This window comes from Lampetra planeri, unplaced genomic scaffold (genome assembly GCF_965212315.1).
Source record: "Lampetra planeri unplaced genomic scaffold, kcLamPlan1.2.h2 scaffold_826, whole genome shotgun sequence".
NCBI classification, from domain to species: Eukaryota; Metazoa; Chordata; class Hyperoartia; order Petromyzontiformes; family Petromyzontidae; genus Lampetra; species Lampetra planeri.
Window position 1 is genome coordinate 3,219 of NW_027615648.1, and position 18,313 is coordinate 21,531.

General features: G+C 47.3%; 2 protein-coding genes and 1 non-coding gene across 7 annotated transcripts; 1 reads left to right on the top strand and 2 right to left on the bottom strand.

Annotated features, from left to right (window-relative positions):
* Positions 1-243: 243 nt before the first annotated feature.
* On the top strand, positions 244-2,215 carry LOC144742037 (proline-rich transmembrane protein 4-like; the record flags this gene model as incomplete). The annotated part of the gene is given in 2 exon segments (XM_078624538.1): positions 244-1,607; positions 1,610-2,215. Coding segments are annotated over 2 exon segments (1,970 nt in total), but the record flags the coding sequence as incomplete, so codon positions are not given.
* Positions 2,216-4,513: 2,298 nt separating this feature from the next.
* On the bottom strand, positions 4,514-17,045 carry LOC144742034 (inosine-5'-monophosphate dehydrogenase 1b). Of its 5 annotated transcripts, XM_078624532.1 has the most exons (16): positions 16,831-17,045; positions 12,045-12,143; positions 11,831-11,908; positions 9,086-9,134; positions 7,798-7,899; positions 7,639-7,713; positions 7,336-7,542; positions 7,162-7,249; positions 6,875-7,074; positions 6,401-6,491; positions 6,226-6,321; positions 5,717-5,860; positions 5,499-5,643; positions 5,281-5,424; positions 5,106-5,189; positions 4,514-4,535 (listed from the first exon to the last, which is right to left on the bottom strand). In XM_078624532.1, the coding sequence occupies exons 1-16, from the start codon at positions 17,043-17,045 to the stop codon at positions 4,514-4,516; spliced, it is 1,839 nt and encodes a 612-aa protein (XP_078480658.1). The 5 variants fall into 5 exon arrangements, with proteins under 5 accessions (XP_078480658.1, XP_078480662.1, XP_078480659.1 ...); XM_078624536.1 differs by lacking the exon at positions 11,831-11,908 and having other exon boundaries at positions 16,831-16,892; XM_078624533.1 differs by lacking the exon at positions 16,831-17,045 and having other exon boundaries at positions 11,831-11,911; positions 12,045-12,142.
* TRNAY-GUA (transfer RNA tyrosine (anticodon GUA)) lies at positions 15,688-15,774 on the bottom strand. Its single transcript is given in 2 exon segments — positions 15,688-15,723; positions 15,738-15,774. It is a non-coding gene; the product is annotated as a tRNA-Tyr (tRNA).
* Positions 17,046-18,313: the final 1,268 nt, after the last annotated feature.

An 18,313-nucleotide genomic window follows, 5' to 3' on the forward strand; every position in this document is an offset into this window, starting at 1 on the left:
ATGTAATCCCAGAGAAATTAGTTTTGTGGTTCTAAGCGGGCGGATCTTTCTCTCTCACACACACACACACACACACACACACACACACACACACACACACACACACACCTCTGATGAGCTTGTGTCCGCTGTATTTGATCATTGTTCCACCCACCTCCACGTACTATATTTGAATGTGTAATCATGTCATGTGCAGATCAAGCTAAGATCGTCTTTCTTTTCCACCTCCTTCTCTGATCACAGACGACTGGACTCCAAACCCGTCGGCAGACATCCCGTTCCTTCCAGACTGCAATAAAGAACACGCTGGGGTCTGCGACCTCTCTGACACCTGGAACACCACGACCTCCGCTGACGCCACGCCCACCCCGAACACCACCGCCACGAACCAGTCCACCAACGCCTTTGTGGTCCCAGCTCCGCTCATGTTGGTGCCTCTGCACACGGACTGGAACAGCGCCATGGCCGCCTGGGGCCTGGCCTGGGAGGCCCACGTCTACGGCGCCGGTTGTGTCTTTGCGATGCTGACGTTGGCGTCGGCGCTCAACCTGCTCTGCTTACCCCTGCGCTGTCCGTCTGGGTGTGGCTATTTTGCTCTGGTCAGCCTGTTCCTGCTAGCTGCCGGCTGCACCAGATCCTTCTCTCTCCTGTATGACGCGTACGGCCACCAGGACCGCCTACCCTCCTCCGAGGCCACGCTGATACTCGACGAGGCGCCGTTTCCCTGCGTGACGGCGGCTTTCGGTTTGGTTTTCCTCCTGCTCTCCATGCGCTCAAGAATGCAGCTCTCCTACTCGGCCTTCCAGAGACCCTGTTTCCTGGCCTGTCTGGTTGTTCTGCATTTCGCTGCGGTGTTCGGCCCAGTTACCCTCCTGAAGTTCTACCAGGAAAAGCCTCCTGTTTGCCTCTTTCTGTCACTCATCTCCCGCGGAGCCTTCGTCGCCCTGGCAACATTTCTGTCTGCTGCCTATTTTGTGTTCTACATCTATGTGCGGGCAGATTCGAAGCACATCTACCACCTGAATAACACATCTCCAACGCCCGCTGAGCGATACAACCGCTGTCCCTTTGCTGAGAGCAGAGACTGGGAACGTGCAGCAGTGACCGTTTGTCTCTCGGCATTGTTTTGTTTAGCCTGCGCCGGCCTGCAGCTTTTCGCGATGCTCAACGCCATGGGTGTCGCCGGTGGAGAGGAATTCTTCCACCCGTGGCCGTGGTGGGCTTTCCAGTTGAGCTGCAGACTGTGCGAGCTGGGGGTTTGTCTCACCTTGGCATTGGTGGTTGCACACCCCGTCTACTGTTCTGACCAGCTCCCAGCTGCGGGGAGCTGTTGGACCGAACTGTTGGCGTCCAAATCCTCGATCCTGCCTGGGAGCTACCAGTGGACCCTGAGCCAGCAGGAGAAGCTGGCCATCGTCGATACTGTGGGACTCGGAGAGTCCGAGAGCCTTCCTCTTTACACCCTGATGGACGAGAGGCTCGCTAGCAGTCTGAACGGACTGGACCTCCTCTACCACAGCAACCGGGCCCTGGCCTACCGAGATCTGGAAATAGACTTAGGGGCATCGGAGAACCCGAGGAGGGAGCGGGAGGAGACCCCTCGGGTGGCTCCTCCTTCGCTAGCGACTCGACGACAGACCTGCGGCCACCATCCCCCATCAACCTGCGTCGCAGCATCGATGAGGCTCTCTTCAGTGACGCCCTCTTTCCCATGAGCCTCTTTAGCTCTGCCAGGCCTGTTCGCTGCAGTGACCTGTCCATCAACGACCTCTGTGACCCCTGCCTTTACCGGACCTCCTCCTGTGTCGACGTGCCCTCCAACCCCCAGACCTCGTGCACTAAATCTCAAGTAGACACTGTAGCAGGCACTTCCCCATCTCCTTCGCTGTCCTCCTCCTCCAGCTGCTCGTCCCCTGAACGTTGGCGGAGCAGTTCTTCCTCTTGCTCCCTGTACCGAGCCGCTAACGGTGGATCCTCGCTGGTCCTTTGTCCAAGCCCAGAGACTCATGCTCAGCAGCTTCCACAGCAGGGGGGCTCAGGGCACCCGGGGTCTTCTGACCCTCAGAGGTGCTATCATACGCTGGGCGCAGCGTCACAGGAGAGCCTGGATCTGGACATGTCGTCTGAGGCCGACCGATCGGTGCAGGAAGAATTCATCAGTGTTTGCAGACAGATCGATGCGTTGAGCATCTGCAGCGAGACGATTGATTTATAAAAAGAACTGACTGGGCAATCGAGTTCGATTGCTGCCGGTTGGGACGAGTCGGGTTCCCAGAGTACGGTAGCTTTAGCAAACCCAATAAAAGACCTAAAGCTGCCAAAAAGGACCGTTTTTGGAGGTTTGAACAGGTTACGTCAGTTGTCATTAACAAACGTCCATAAAGGTCTATGTGCCAAGAATGTCGGGAGCCAAAAGAGGTGATTTGTAAATTCTACCTGTTTGATATTAAAGGCTTTGCAAGGTTTGATAGTTGACATTTTACTGGAAATAAGTTTATTTGTACGAAAGCTTTACTGCATTCCAACACTACTAGATAGTACTGTGACCGAATGAAGCACTTAAAAATACTACTGAAGCCTATTTGCATATCAGCATATAATGGTGAACAAATGGGACTGAGTCTGTCCCAACGTAGTTTGAGCTGCTGAACTTGTGCAGCACTGCCCTCTGCTGGTTAATACTGTCGCCTTCTTTTTTCTACATTTACCACCAATGACTCACTCACACACTTTAATAAAGTTTGGAAACATCGGTCTTCAGTTCATTTTCATTTTGTGGCTCATGGTAATTATGACAGTGGACAGTATGGTTTGATTTATTTATTTTTTTGAAACATACTGAACAGCAAAAGCAACTTCCCTCTGCGGTGTTTTACTGTAAAAACGTATCTGAAGTTCTCAGTCTTCTCTGTCCATCTTAAAAAGACCCTGCCTCCTGTTTTAGTTGTTGGACAAATAAGCCACAGGTGTGTTTTGGCAACTGTAGCTTTGAAATTCAGTAAAAGGGGAAACCATGAAATACGCGTAAAGAAAAGTGGACTAGCAGGACTCACAACAAAGAAACATGTTAAAACCTTCCAGAGGGAGACTGAAACTAGGAGCTGTTATCAGAATATAAGTATATATTTCTCCATATATTCTCATGTACAATTTCTTACAATTCAATTGCAAGATTGTTCGTCAACAGAACCCTGTGCAGAGTCAAGTACTAGAGAACGCAGCGACCCGGGGCGTTTCATTTAAAACACAAAGAGGTCATCCCGTCTGAAAGTGTTAGAAAGCTCAACGCCAACAAACGTAAGAAACTGAGGTGTGAGGGTTCACAGCCTTATGTGCTTTAATGCGTTTCCACTGAGCCCCGTCACGTGCAGCCGTTCAAAGACGCACGCCACACCGTGACAAAGGAACGAGTGACGAGACAGCCAGCGACTGGTTTGGTTTGAAGGGTACAAAAGAAGAGCACATATAAATACACTTGGCAGTGTGTGTGTGTGTGTGTGTGCGCGCACGCAAGTACAGTAAAGAAGAATATAAATACGGCTGCAGTGAAAAAAAACATACATGCATATCAAAAACCCTTCATGCTCAATAGAAGCCCCCAAGATTATAAAGATACATACATATGTTTACTTCATACTTCTAATTGTAGACAGGAGACGTTGCTGCTTTAAATAAAGTTGTAGATGGAAGGGTTTTTTTGTTTAAACTTATCTCAGCTTCAGCCCTTTGGTCCCTTCTGCGCTCCACACACCAACACTACGACTGAGATGGGACACTGATTGTTTGGCTCAAGACGACTCGTCGTGGGTTTGTGTGACCGTCGGATACAACGTCAACAGGAGTATCGTTGTAATATGTCGTACCTCAGGAGGATAAAGCATGATCGTCACCAACACTTAGGGAGACGAGTGTCTTGTTTTCTGCACACACATCATGTGAGACACTTCCAACGCGAGTTTGCTGGTAATTGAGGAGGGGGAGAAGAGGAAAAAAAAAAAAAAAAGAAAAGAAAAGCTGCTGATGGGAGTTGCATCATCATGGCCGCTTTAGTCTCACTGAGTTATCAGGGAAAACAACGTCATCTCCAACAGAAACTATCAGGCACTCTGAAAAACACCACTGCCCCTAAAATCACACTCCTCAGCCTCTCACTAGGGGCAACGCACACAGACAAACTAAACTGGCTGAAGACTCCAGACACAGGCGCGTGCGTGTGTGTGTGTGTCGTTCCAATGACCCTGATATGCCGCTTCTTGAGTGCAAAGTTCCAGGTGTTGGGAGGGTTGGTGTCAGTTTGAAGATGCTCACGGATCAACGAGGCCCTTTTCCTCCCCAAAGCTGCAGCGGATTGGGATCAGAAATGAGAGCAACGGTGCAGGAAGGAGGAGAAAAAAAGAAGAAGAAGAAGAAAACAAGGCGTAGCCGTGGTCCGTATTTAGCAGGAGTGGCGACTGAACATTTGGTCACTGTTAAACAGAGTGTGTCACTGCGCTGACCCGCTCCGCTCACCCGCTCAGTACAGCCGCTTCTCGTAACTGTTGAAATAAAATACAGGAAACGACAGGGCATCACTTCCCTGCAACCACTGCATGCAGCTGTTTTCAGTGAGGAATGACAACCTGACCACCGTTCCACCGCTCTCAGCGTTTCCACGACGTCAGAGACATTTTCTGTGTCGCACCACATCCCATCAGGTGATGATGTGGATGTGAAGAACCTTTGTTACATTTCCTTTATCAAACAAACTAAACAGTCTCGTGTTGTTTATCTTGTTCAGATAGAACGTCGTCACACACACACGTCATATTATTGATCCTATCAGATAAAAGCGTGTGCTGTGAACGGAGCGTCTCCGTCTGAGGGCAGCGCGCACACACACACACGCTTACGACTGCACAGTAACGTGCACACACACCACATTTTGTCTCTTTGTCTGATTTTTAGACTCCAGGTTACTCACCATCACCCCCCCGACCTGCACTGAACTCATTTATCCCACTTTCCATTTGGCCGATGGGACATTGAACATCTCCTGTTCATGTTCAACCTTTGGTACAAACATTGTTTTTGAACTCAGTGGCAGTGGAGGAGTGTTCTATACTTACGAGTGGAGGCCGTGAACTCCTCCCTCCACCTGTGCAGACATGGTTCGCTTCTCAAACTTCAGCTCTCCAGAGTACATCATCGATCTGAGGAAAGGCCGGAGGAGGTCTCAGATATAAACACGTAAACCAAAGGCTGACATGTCTGAAGGCGTACCCTCACACCCGGTGGACTCACCGGAGGACAGAGAGACTCTTTGCCCCGATGTCCTGGCAGCCATGTTGGATCCCAGCGATCAGGTACGGTACAAACTTATGGATTGAGCCCTTGTCCTGGACGGACCCGGATACGCCCTGGGCCACCTTGACCTTGTCGCCCTCGCTGTGGACCAATCGTCGTCTCATCACCGGTCCTGATTCGTCCACATCTTACAACTTGTCACGGCGAACACCCACCTGAAATAGCGCTTCTGGCTGCTGGTGCTCTTCTCCATGGCGTCCAGGGAGCCCATCCCACGGTACTTCTTCAGTCTCACGCCATCTGAGAAGAAGTACTCCCCGGGAGCCTCGGTGGTTGCCGCTAGCAACGAGCCCATCATAACTGGAGAGGGAGAGACGGCAGATGAGTCATTCTGCCGTGTGGACGTTTCCAGCCTCCGTCTCTGGGGTCTCACCGGTCGACGCTCCCAGCGACAGAGCCTTCACCACGTGACCCACGGTCTGAATGCCGCCGTCGGCGATGACCGGCACGCCGAAGCGCCTCGCGTACTCTGCCACCTTGTACACGGAGGTCCCCTGGGGCCGCCCACATGCCATGACTGAAAGACAGACGACCCTTTGATGAGGATCACCATGGAAACGGACGACTCAACAGCTCGGGCTTGAAAGTGGAGCCGCATTCGATTTGAACACACAGACATTTTCAGGTCACGTCCTCTCCCGCGCCTTCTTGGTAATGACCTAGTCTGAACACGGGAGAGGGGTTTCCATGGCAACGCAGAACAAAAGGGCCTTGGCAGATCACCATGACAACAAGGAGGTGTCTCAGAGTATCTGCTAACCCTGGCAAACGATAGCCTTTGTTTCACAGTGTCGCTCGTCCAAACACGGGCCAGCGAGCAGCGGTTGTTCTCTCTGAACACTGTGTCTGCTGATACTGTGAAGTATTAAGGAAGACGAGCACCTTCCTGTGTGATGCAAATGGAGCCGCAACCCATGCCGACCCTCAGAGCGTCCACACCAGCGTCGATCAGATTCTTGGCCTGGGCTGCTGTAACCACTGTAGACGAGAGGAGAGCGTGTCCTGACTGACACCGGGGAACATCTGAAGGAGGCAAACACGTTCCCAACCTACTCACCGTTTCCTCCTGCCACTTGCAAATCTGGATATTTCTGTTTAATATAATTAATCATGTTGATCTGATACACTGAGTTTCCTTGGGAAGAGTCCTACGAATACAAAAACACAAAAACGATGACATTATTCCCAGAATGGAATCCTCTTCACACTCCATTTAAGACCCGACGATGAATCACCGAGGTCTTCACTGCTGTCGGTAGATGGACATCTCACTCTCTCCTCTCCATTTTTATATATGCTGTGTTCTTTACCTTGCACCTACTTTAACTGTGTCTGTTTCATTCCTGTCTTTTACATTTTAACAACTTAATTGTAAAACCTCTCCAGCTCATATTCTGTGTGTTTTTGAGACACTGTATCATTGTACAACATGATGTGCAAACAAACAAAGGAGACATTCTGTTATACATCATCGCTGTGTTCCTACTGAAATCCCTCTGACGGTTGAACAAACTGAACACAAATCACCCACCAGAACCACAACATCCACTCCGGCCTGAACTAAAAGGTCCAGTCTGTATTTGTCGTCCTCCCTGGTGCCGATGGCGGCGCCACACAGCAGCTGTTTGCGGGAGTCTTTGGAGGCCAGAGGGTAGTCCCTGTTCTTCTTCAGGTCCGTCCTGGCAATGATGGCCACCAGCTCGTCGTTATCGTTCACGATGGGAAGTTTGCCTGTTGACAGAGGACGTGAGGTGGGCGAGGTTCACGTACACACACACACACACACACACACACCGCAGACACACCACGACCTTTTACCTTTTTTGCTGCGCTGAAGAATATCATTGGCTTCTTTGAGTGTGACACCAGCAGGGGCTACGACCAGCTCCTCCCTCTTTGTCATCGCCTGGAACGCCCCAACGTCATTCACAATGAAGTCACTTAACGACACCACACTGAGACACCGTTACTGAGAACACGTGAGATAAACACCTCCTCCAGAGCCTTGTTGTGGTCCTTCTCAGACAGGAAGTCGATGTCTCTGGAGGTGACGATCCCCACCAGCTTGCTTCCCATCTTTCCCGTCTCAGTCACGGGAATGCCGGAGAACCCGTGTCGTACTTTGGCCTCAAACACGTCTCCGACTGTGTGGCGTGGACTCATCACAACTGGGTCAGTGATGAAACCTTGCTCGAACCTCTGGAGTCAAGAACAAACACACAGACCTGTTTGAGCGCTCCATTAACTCCTGAGCTAATATTTAACAGACAAAAATAGAACTGAGTCGGTCCTAACCTTAACTTTGCGGACTTCATTGGCCTGGAATTCTGGTGTGCAGTTGTGATGGATGATGCCAATGCCCCCCATGAGCTACAGAGATGAACAGGAAAGGACACCGTCATAAGGTGAAACAGGTCCTCTGGTACTTCTGTTTGTGACAGAGCAGCGTCTCACCGCCATAGCAATGGCCATGGCCGACTCCGTGACCGTGTCCATGGGCGAGGAGATGAGAGGGGTCTTCAGTGTGATTTTCCTGGTCAGCGCTGATGTCAAGTCCTGGCAGACAAAAAAAAACAACAACAACAAAGAAACAGCCTTATTTAACCTCACATTTGTGTTTAGCAGTTTGCACAAATCCACCAGGGGGCAGCGATGTGTACAAAAAGATGAACGTTCATACGTTCTGTTTGCTCATCTGCAGTTTGAGATGTGCGTCGTTTCACTGTGGAGAAGAGACCTGACTTTACCCGAGTAAGTAATGAACCGTTCAAAACCTTCACATCACTGATTCCCACATCCAACACCACTGGGCTTCAGCAGGGAGGGGGAACACCACGACTTGGATTCTTGGATCATGGGAACGCAGCAGATGAGCTCCACCTTGTCCAGGTTTTCATTTCTTATCTGAGACAGACATAAACTATGGCTGCTCCCTGCTGCTGTTCTCAGGGGTTCATGGTGAGGGTAAAGTCCAATCACAGAGAACCACTCTATTTAGAGAGCGGCACTGCAGCGACGTGCCAAATTCAACTGAGAGATGTGAAAGCATGTCAGGAACATCATGAACTCCAACAACCTCCCACACGCACGTGGAGCCTTCTCCGCGTTCCTGTCACCTGGACGGCAAGTGGTGGAGGGGAAAGACGTTTGAGTGGTTGGACAGAGCCAGCGTGAACTATTCTCAGTTGTGTCTGAAGCCAAATGTGGCAGCGGCTGTGTTAGTCAAGCGCGGATTAGACTATCCAGTGAGAAAGTAGGGCAGACTGAGACTCTGTGGAAACAAAAGACAACATGAGGAGCAGACATGAATCCATCAGCAGAGACGCGCTGAAGGAACCAGAGTTAGCGATCAATTGAATTAAAACCACCTGAGATGAGCGAAGACGAGAGGGGGAGATTTCACCTAAAGCTCTGAGATTAGCTCGTGTGTTCAGCTGCCAGCAGAGGTGGATGAGACACCAACCAGACAGCCACGTAAACAAGTGAGAGCGAGTGGGTGACCAAAACGGGTAAAAATAGTCAGGAAACAAAATCACGCAGGCCGTTTTTAATTGGCTATTTCTGTAAACGCTACGATTGTAGAAGGAGGCTGTGGTCAGGAGGTGAGGGACGTGTTGTTTCAGAGTTATGGTTGAAGTGGGGGTCCCAAGGGGGCTACTGGAGAAATACATGTTTTACCCTTCCAACACCAACGAGTGACAGACAGTGTTTCAGACCATCTCACAGCTGCTGACATACTCACCACTTCGTCTGAGGTAAAGTCAATGAAGCCAGGTAAGATCAGGAAGTCACTGAAAGACAGAAACCAAAGGGGATAATTAAAGGGCTTGGAACAGCAACGAGGCCTTAGGCAGTAAAAACACCAGACGCCAGCAGTTAATATGAATAACTAATATTGGTAGAGGGGTGTGTGAAACACCCCTCGGCAGGACTTCAAGTACTTTCCATCACTGTCAGTAGTTGTCAAAGAACGCCGGTGAACAATAAACACAGTGAGACTTACTTTTATTCATTTGACTTCGGGCAACAGCAAGTAATCAATTAATAATCAGCTGCTCCATTAATGACTAAATATTTGGATAATGAGTGAACAGGGTTTTCAATTGAAGTTTGTTAAATGTGGAAATTTGGTTTCTTCGCTTGTCTAAATGAGGTAAATCGAATGTTTAGTTGTTGGACAAAACAAGACATTTGATGGGATCATCATTTGAGGTTATCTGTAGGTCTTGGCACCACAAATCAACACCTTAACACACACACACACACACACACACGTGTTGGTTTAGTGCTGTGCAGACTATGGTAAAGTTGAGTCCAGTCACACACAGACCGCTGACGTCTTTTACCTCTTGTCCTGTACAAACAATGTGAGGTAAAGAGCAGTGAGCCAGAGCCAGACACAGGAATCGTGTGTTTGCTTTTCAACCAAAGTCTGCATGTATTTAGTGGGTTGGCGGATGGATGCAGAAACACGTCAGGGACAGACGGAAACATGGTGGAATGAGTGAGGCTTTGTATCCCTCGAGATGTGGGATGGGACAAGAAGGGTGGCGGGGAATGTGAGAAAAAGGAAAAACAGCACACACACAGGTGGACATAACTGACAAGAGAGACGGAGATGGAGAGCCGTCCTCATCTCTGCTGCGTTAGCGGGGGGGTGGAGATGGAAGGTCTGAAATAGACAAAGCTCATGGAATGGGCCACTAGAGACAGTAGGCATGGGAGGAGTTGTTTGTTCTTACGCTCCAAAACACCCACAAACATTAACGTGGGGGACAAGCAGGAATTCCAGCACACATCTGTTGCATTTAGCAGCAGCCACAAACCTCAGGTTGCAGCACACAGGCTGGATGATTCAGGGTCAGACATGGAGGCTGAAGAACACCAACCAGCAGACCAGACGTTTTACACTACGTGGGACAATTTCAAACTGCTTTCAAAAACACTTTTCAGCCCTTTAAAAATAGGGTCGCAAATGGAACAGGCCGAAGGGTAAAAGCGTACATGTACATGGACGTGCATACAGTCGGTGTGCCGATGGGGCTAACAGGAGACTTATTACACAGCAGGTACCGCCAGGTAAAACCAGACCCGTCTCAAGCTACAGCTTTCTCTAAAGTCAAAATATAAAACATGGCGAGGAACCGATCAGAGTCTTTAGAGTCTTTAGTCCACGAAAACACAACACCTTCACCTGCGCATCACATGGTTATGCAGTTAAGTAAATCAACAGCCTGGAGCCTGAGGGCTGTTGAGGTGTGATGATGATTGATGCCGAGTGTATCTGACTTGAAACTGGACTGAAAGATAGAAAAAGCACAAAGCTTCCTGACATTAAATAACCAGCATGATGTGGACTGAAATGTGGCGGCGATCACTTCCCAGCTTCTGATCTGCTCAAAGTCTGATCATGTACTGTAACACAATGTTTGACTGCTGTATCAGTGAACTTTTCTCACTTCATGCTGCGCTGAGACATAAGACACAGCTGGATTTTTTGTTAAAGTCAGTGGTGATTAGAAGCAGGATTAAACAACACTTGGTCGGCACGTTAGAACCAGATTTTCCTGAATCCTGGTGGTTACATGTCACAATCCTGCACATTGCTAGCATATCTTGTCATCCACCCAAAGCTCTTCTGCAATTCACATGATGTCAATTGAGGCAATCATGTGAGCAACCTTCACCAGGGTCACGATGCACTTCATTAGGGTGTGGAGGCGTTATTCAATCACACTGATGCCATTCACTTGGCTTTATGGAAAGCACTGGTCTGATCAGATAAGGTGATCTCAAGATTTCCATCCGAGCAAAACCCGTTTGGCGATCATCAACAGTTTCGTACAACGTAAAAGTACAGCATCCCTACAATAAGTAACTCATTCAGGAAGATTTAAATATCACACGCATTGAATGAATACACAGAGAGAACTGATGTCCAATCCTCATGAAGACAGGAGTTACTGCAGAGCTTCAGATCAACCTCCACGACAACGGAGATGCACAATGATTTGACAAAATGGGATTTAAATGAATTCATCAAGAAATCAGAGCAGTGAATAGATACATAAGGAATTCAACATGCATTCCTCATTGGACTGCGAGATGCTTTAAAGGTGAGAGAGGAAAAGGAAGAAGAGACCATTTGTACTGATAATGTGACACGAGGAAGTGGATGGGAGGTTTCGCCATCTTTGCTGCACACACAAGATACGTCATGCACCTTGATGGTTAGTGAAAGTTAAAGATGCAGTTATGTCCACTGGAAGCAAATTAATCCCGTGATGAAGATCAGGTTGATCATCCCAACAAGTCTCAAACTGACCATCTGCACTCATGATCCTGCACCGCAATCACATGTTGGCATAGTTTGCCTAAGTAGATGTGGAAGGACAATCATTTGCTTCCTCATTACCAATTCACAATTTGGAGAGACAATTTAACAGCAAAACGCAAAAACTGTTTGAAGACAACTGTTTTTACTCACTTGTAAGTCAACCCATCTCCTTTAGAGCATAGCTCTTCAGCCGTTTGACCGTCGGAGACAACGCACTGTTGGTCAGATCTGCTGGTTCAAAATGTGTTGGCCATTACAATGCGCTAGTGTGTACACTTCACCCACCACTGTGCCCAGGTGGCGTGCTAATATTAGGAGACCCATGTAGAATGAATTTCACGGCTACAGTTCAGGGGAAACTTACTTGTATGTAAGGCCATCCCCTATCGAGAAGAGCTGCTGAGCTGAGAGTCCATCCTCAGGTACGTAGCCCGTGCCACCACTGATTAAGTAATCCGCCATGCTGTCAAATGACAAGGAAGAGCAATTTTCAATCACCAGTGCAGGCTAAAACTGCCAGTCTGAACAAGTACAGGCATCTTTGGATGATAAACATTCTTTACGAAACAAGTCAGCAGGGTGCACTGCCGACTCAATTCATTATATATGAACTGGCTCTTGACTAGTCTGTACATTTTTTAGTTTAAGCTGGGAAGAGTTTGCATACATTCATAGCAGTTTAAGTGTTAATTTTTTCTGTTGATATCACTAAATGTATTTGATCAGATGCACACTAGCACTGTAGAATGACATCACATATCAGCCCTCCTATTCTCAAAATATTGGCATCAGCCACTGGAAAAAAAAAAAAAAATCACTAGTATCTACAACACGTTTACTGGAAATGCATCCATATCCAGTGCACAGACAGAGCCTCAGAGGCCTTCTCTCAGGATACGTAACCATAGCAACATCTACATCATTGTCAGTGCCCATGTGGCAGGTGTGAGGATGCAATCGGTTATCCTCCTTGCAAAAACCTAATGATGATCCATGAATTTAAATATATGACATGCACCATTATTATTTCTGAGAAGTGAAACGTTGAACTGAGCGCAGCAGCACCTGATGTACCAGAGTCAAACCACTAACAGTCTCATCACATGGTCGGTACATCCTTTCTATATTTACAGTGTCTGCTGGTGAGGTAAATGCTTTCAACACACACACACACACACATTATGTCACAATGAAGACCAAAGCATCCACAAATATGTCGTCACATCAAGCAGCTCTTTACTGCCCCGGTGACCTACATTAATAGTTAGCAAACATGAACCCGGTGGCGCTTCACCCGTTCGCCGTCTGCAGAGGAAGGAAAAACGTGGCGTCCATGCTTCAGACGACCCTCACCACTGACACATTTCAGACAGCAACGGCCGCTTCCCTGGCTTTGTTCTGGGCACTGACATGTGCATTAAAAACGGCCGTTTGTTGCCAATAGGTGCGGTTTAGCTAACTCGCATGAAATTACGAGGACTACTGTGATAAAACGTTCAAATTTCACTATAAAATATGAGCCGAATAACAGGATGTAAAGTCTAACAGTCCAGCGTGGTGTCATTTTCCTTTGACTGATGTAATTCGGCGCTGACAACAGAGGAAACCCGATTTCGCTGACGTTTGTAAGGGAGTTTGCTTCAGAATAAGACGTGGACGTCACGCTGCGTCTTCGCCGCCGCATGTTCAGCCACGTTCGAACTTTAAAGTCGACTAGACGCTGAAATTAACAGCGTACGCGAAACAGCATTCATGTTCGAGCATTTATCATCCTTTTGAACGTTATAAACACCAACGTGTCAATAAATACACGATAATCCATCTTAAAAGTAAAGCAATGTCTCTATACATCAGTGTGGGTCGTTGTAGTTTGCACATGAAGGGTTAGGATTCATTTACCACAGCTAGTATTTAGTTTGCCACATGGCATCAATTCTATAAAATCGTGTCATCGTCAAAATGCAACAGTCACAGGCACACTGACACGAATAGAAACCTCCATGACACCGTTTGGTTACTAAGCCACGGAAAGAGTTCACTTTTGACACCACACACCATTGAAGCTACAAAGATGCATGTGGAGTTAGCATGTAGCATTAGCTACCGCTGGGTTTCCTCACTGCGGTTTCATCACATCACATTCTGCTTTAGGGAAACGTTGAGCATGTGTAACACTAAAGACGTAAACAGACATTTAAACCCGGGCAGCAGCTGGGGAGAAAGAACACAGAATATTCTAATTTGACGTTAGCTAGCTGTGGTACAGAGCTGGTGTCCACGTTGAGTCAAGAGGAGCAACTTTCCTGTTCCACAGCGGTGGGGTGCCGTTGTTACCTCGAAGAAGAAACAGGATGAAGTCGTTGGAGGCTCCAAAGTGTGAAAGGAGAGGAGGGAAGGCAGCGGGGCTTAGCGGCAGAGAGGAGCTGGCCAGCGGCTGGCTGTCTGCACACACGGCGTGTTGCTGTTATGTACCAGCAGCAGCAGCAGCAGCAGCAGCAGCGTCACATCCCCCTGGGGCTCAGAGGCGTGTTCAAACCCTCACACACCAGGGGCGACAAGAGACAACACTGGGCCACTGCTTCACATGACGCACAATAACCGTGCTAATTGTACTCAGATGGATTTGTGTTGGTTCTATGCAACAACAAGAGAATGACAGGACCGGAGCCATGGAACGTGGGTGTCACGTTGCTCCTGCTCCCCCCTCGTGTTCTGCCATTTTTAATTATTGCCCCAAATTATTGTATTCATTCAATGCAATTACGTATTGATTTTTAATCAGTTTCATTACATTTCTATTTGATAAGTGACTGCTGTGGCTACTTTTTAATCTGAAATTTATTTTTTTTTTCCAACTTAGAACTTTTATGTTAAAATTGTAGGTAAGCGACTGTGTGTTCCTAATTGGAAAAGAAAAGAAAAGAAAAAAACATAATTTATTTGATTGCAAATCTTTATTTCAAACATGTCAAAAGACTAAGTAAATAAACAAGAAAAGCAAATATATGTATATGTATGTATGCATACATGCACATACAGTACATGCCCAATGCATCAACACTGATTAATAAATACATTCAATTTATATATCAAGCAAATTCTTAAAAAAAAAAAAAGGAAAACTTTGCTTTAAATTTGCATGAATCGAATACTAACTGTGATGCTGGTTCATGTTTATTATGTGAATACACAAACAAAACAGACAATATTTATGTGTTATTGCCTAATATCGTGATGGTTGAAGTTTAGTTCACAATATTATTGGTCAACATTTGCTTACACAATGATACATTGTCTGTTATAGCAGACTACATGTTTTATTATAGGGTACACAATCGGGAGATTTTAGATTTCTGAATCGTCTTTTGGAATTGTCATATACAAACTTCATTGCTTTGTTCTGGTTGAATTTGGCTAGTCTTTATTTTGGTCACATTTAACTCACACAAACTAGATTATGTGTAGGAAACAGTCAAACCACATTGTACTCACATGACTATGGCTGCAGGAGGCGTGCAGCATGGAACAGCCTGTTGCTCAGGTGACTGTAAACCAGTTTCTAGATAAGACTTCAGTGGCAGCGCCTCCTTGAAGATCCCATTTGTCTATCATCTCTGAAAACGTATTCACTCCACCAAACTACACGGGATTTTTGTATTTTCAAACTGCAAACTACTGCCACAACGAAACAACCCATTACATTTGGGGACAGGTTCAGTTAACATGGTGGAAAACTATGTCTGTGTGTGTTTAATACAACTGAACCTTCTATAGTTTTTGTTACAAAACATGAATGAAGTGACCTTTTTCCCTAAAACTGGAGGAGAAGGCACCATTTTGTCAATCCTTTGGGTGTTTGTGAACAGTACAACACAAACACACACATCAGTGACCTCGTCCATAATGAACTTATAGGGGGTAAACAGTTTACTCATCACCTGTCAGGTTTCCTTCTTGTCCTCCTGTATGATCAGGATCAGGACTTGGGTGCCCCCAAAAAGAGCCACTCCTTCGAGCCGGATTTGAACCAGCGACCTAAGGATGCCTGGTGTGCCCACTACAGTCCTCCGCTCTACCAGCTGAGCTATCGAAGGGGCTCAAACACACCTGCTGTGTTGATGGTAGATATAGGTGCCAGACAAACGCTGTTACTCTGGACTCTGGAGGACCTGTCCCAAAAAACACCTTTCTGTTTGCAGCGCACCTTAACGGGAAACCGAACCCTCAGGGCTGTTTCTGTGTACGTTCAAGCCGAGGTGCTGCCATTGCCAGGCCAAGGTGACCACAGGACGTTTTCCTCACTTTGTGTTTGTGTCCCATCCAATGTGGGTCACTTCACATGTGGGTCAGTGGTCCTTTTATGCTGTAGCTATTCTGGGCGGTTGATTCAACCTTGTTTATTCTTCTGCGCAGACGGTGCACCACATAGTCGCTGGTGTGTGAGGATCCAAGGCAGCAGGTTAAAAATAGCACCTGCCAACTTGAGATCTCAGTTGTCTTTGCATCTGCTTGCAAGGTAATATCTACAGGCTATTCAAGCAACATAAAGATAATGAATATGTGAGCAATAGCTGGTGGATTTAACCTCAACGGCATTTGCAAACTGATCTAAATGCCAATGCCAATGTAAACTGATACAGCACCATGAAGTCCATTTGCATGTGCAGTCTTACAAAGGCACAGCAAGTAAAACTATGAAAGTTAACAACCTCACGTCCTGACCTGTTTGAACAGTTTGTTCTGTACAGTCACAGATCTCTGAGTGAGGCAGGCCGACATCGATGCCGTCTGATTTTATCTACCTGAGTGGTTTGTGTTCTCCTTTGGTATGAAGTTCTGCTGGTCTTCTTCAGTGACGCACTATGGAACAGCCCCAGACCCACAATACCTCCATAGCTGGTCACTTGGAGTACTGCAGCTGTTTTGTTCCATTTATTTGGATGTTGTTATTTTTAAGAATATTGTCCAATGTGAGTATAAAATTAAAAATGATGCGCCCTAACATGGGTATCAGCATTTCTGGTAACTGTAAAATGTTCTTATCTGTGCAGAACTTTGATAACAGATGTCAAGAAATCCGTATTATTCCGACCAAATAGTAACTACTGTATGTTTCTCTGTAGGTCAGCTGACCTACTGCGGTAACTCACCTCTCTGGGCCCAGACCAGCCTGGATGCGAGTGGCGCTGTATCTCTGGGCTGCAGTTTCATGCCCGTGGCTGTGCAGGGTTGGCCGAACATAATGCTCACTCTCCCGGGATGAACCTGCGGTGGACGGGGTATCTCCGACATATCTGCGATAGTCCACTTGCTGTCTTTCCTTTGCTTCTTCCGCCCCAGAGGGCTCGTACCCATACGCCTCCATTGCTACTCCGAGGTCAGCCTCTGAATCCAGTGAGGTTTCTGCTGACGGCTTTTACTGAAGCACAATCTATAGTCAGCTGAAGATGAAGGCTACATTAAGGCCCAAGAGAAAGAGGCACACTGCTTGAAACCCGGAGTCAAATGAGCTTCACAGCCAGGTTTAGCTGAAGTTTGGGAGTTCGGACAAGTGCAAACTCTCCATTTGTTTCTAAATATTCTTATCTGCATTCCAGGCTCTGCCTTCCAGACTCGATGTGAAGCTGCACCAGTGTTCACACAGAGGGAAAGAAGAAAAAAACAACAACAGCAGTCTCCTCCTGCTGGGATCCTCCGTCTGTCCCTGCACAGGATGCACCTGCCAACAGAGAGACACCAGCCACCTCTGGGCGTGTCAGAGGGTTTCGTCACCTTGGAGATTCTCCCACTGAGAGGGTTGTCACCGTGGAAATGATGCCAGCAGCACCGCGTTGCTGCTGTTGTGGAGGTTGTTGTGCTGTCTGCTTGAAAATCTGTCATGAAAGCAGTGGGTAATGGAAGGGGAGAAGAGTCATTTAATGAGGGATAGACGAGTCTCTGCCTAAGCACTAGTCTCCATGTTGAATGGGACCGTCCCGCTGAGTGCTCCATGAAGCTCCCTCTTATGTCTTGCCCCCTTTCTATGTACGGGTTAATCCTGCTTTCTGTCAGCGGCACCACGTCACTATCGCTAAGAGGATTTCAGAATGAATGGACAAGAGCTGGACGTAAGCAGTGCATTTTTACAGCCAGATTATCACTATATTATTGTCATTTAATGCACTTGACTCCACTGTAACCACGATTTGTCAAAGCTGCTCTGGGGGGACGTCCTTGTGAGTCTTCACTTACACTGACTTATATTCAATGCGTATTCTTCTGAGGCTGTGTGTGGAACGTTAGTGTTCAAGCGTGGAAAGGATTCCCCCCTCACACACATCTTGTCAAAGGGATCACCTCCAGGTGACTGACTGACTGTTTTGTGACAGTCGTCGAGACATTAAGATGGAAAATCCTCTCAGCCTCTCTGGTGAGTTCCCCACTTAAAAATCATCCTCAGCACATGCTGACAGGTGCCCCGCACACACCAAGTGAAAAAAACTGTACCGTTGTAAATAATAAGAAGAAATACACAAAACAACAACAATAATAAACAAAGGACATATTGAGTGTAAGTCAGCACAGCTCTCTCACATGTCCTCAGGTTGTACCTACTCATTCATTACACTGGACATGATTAATGTCATGTGCAGT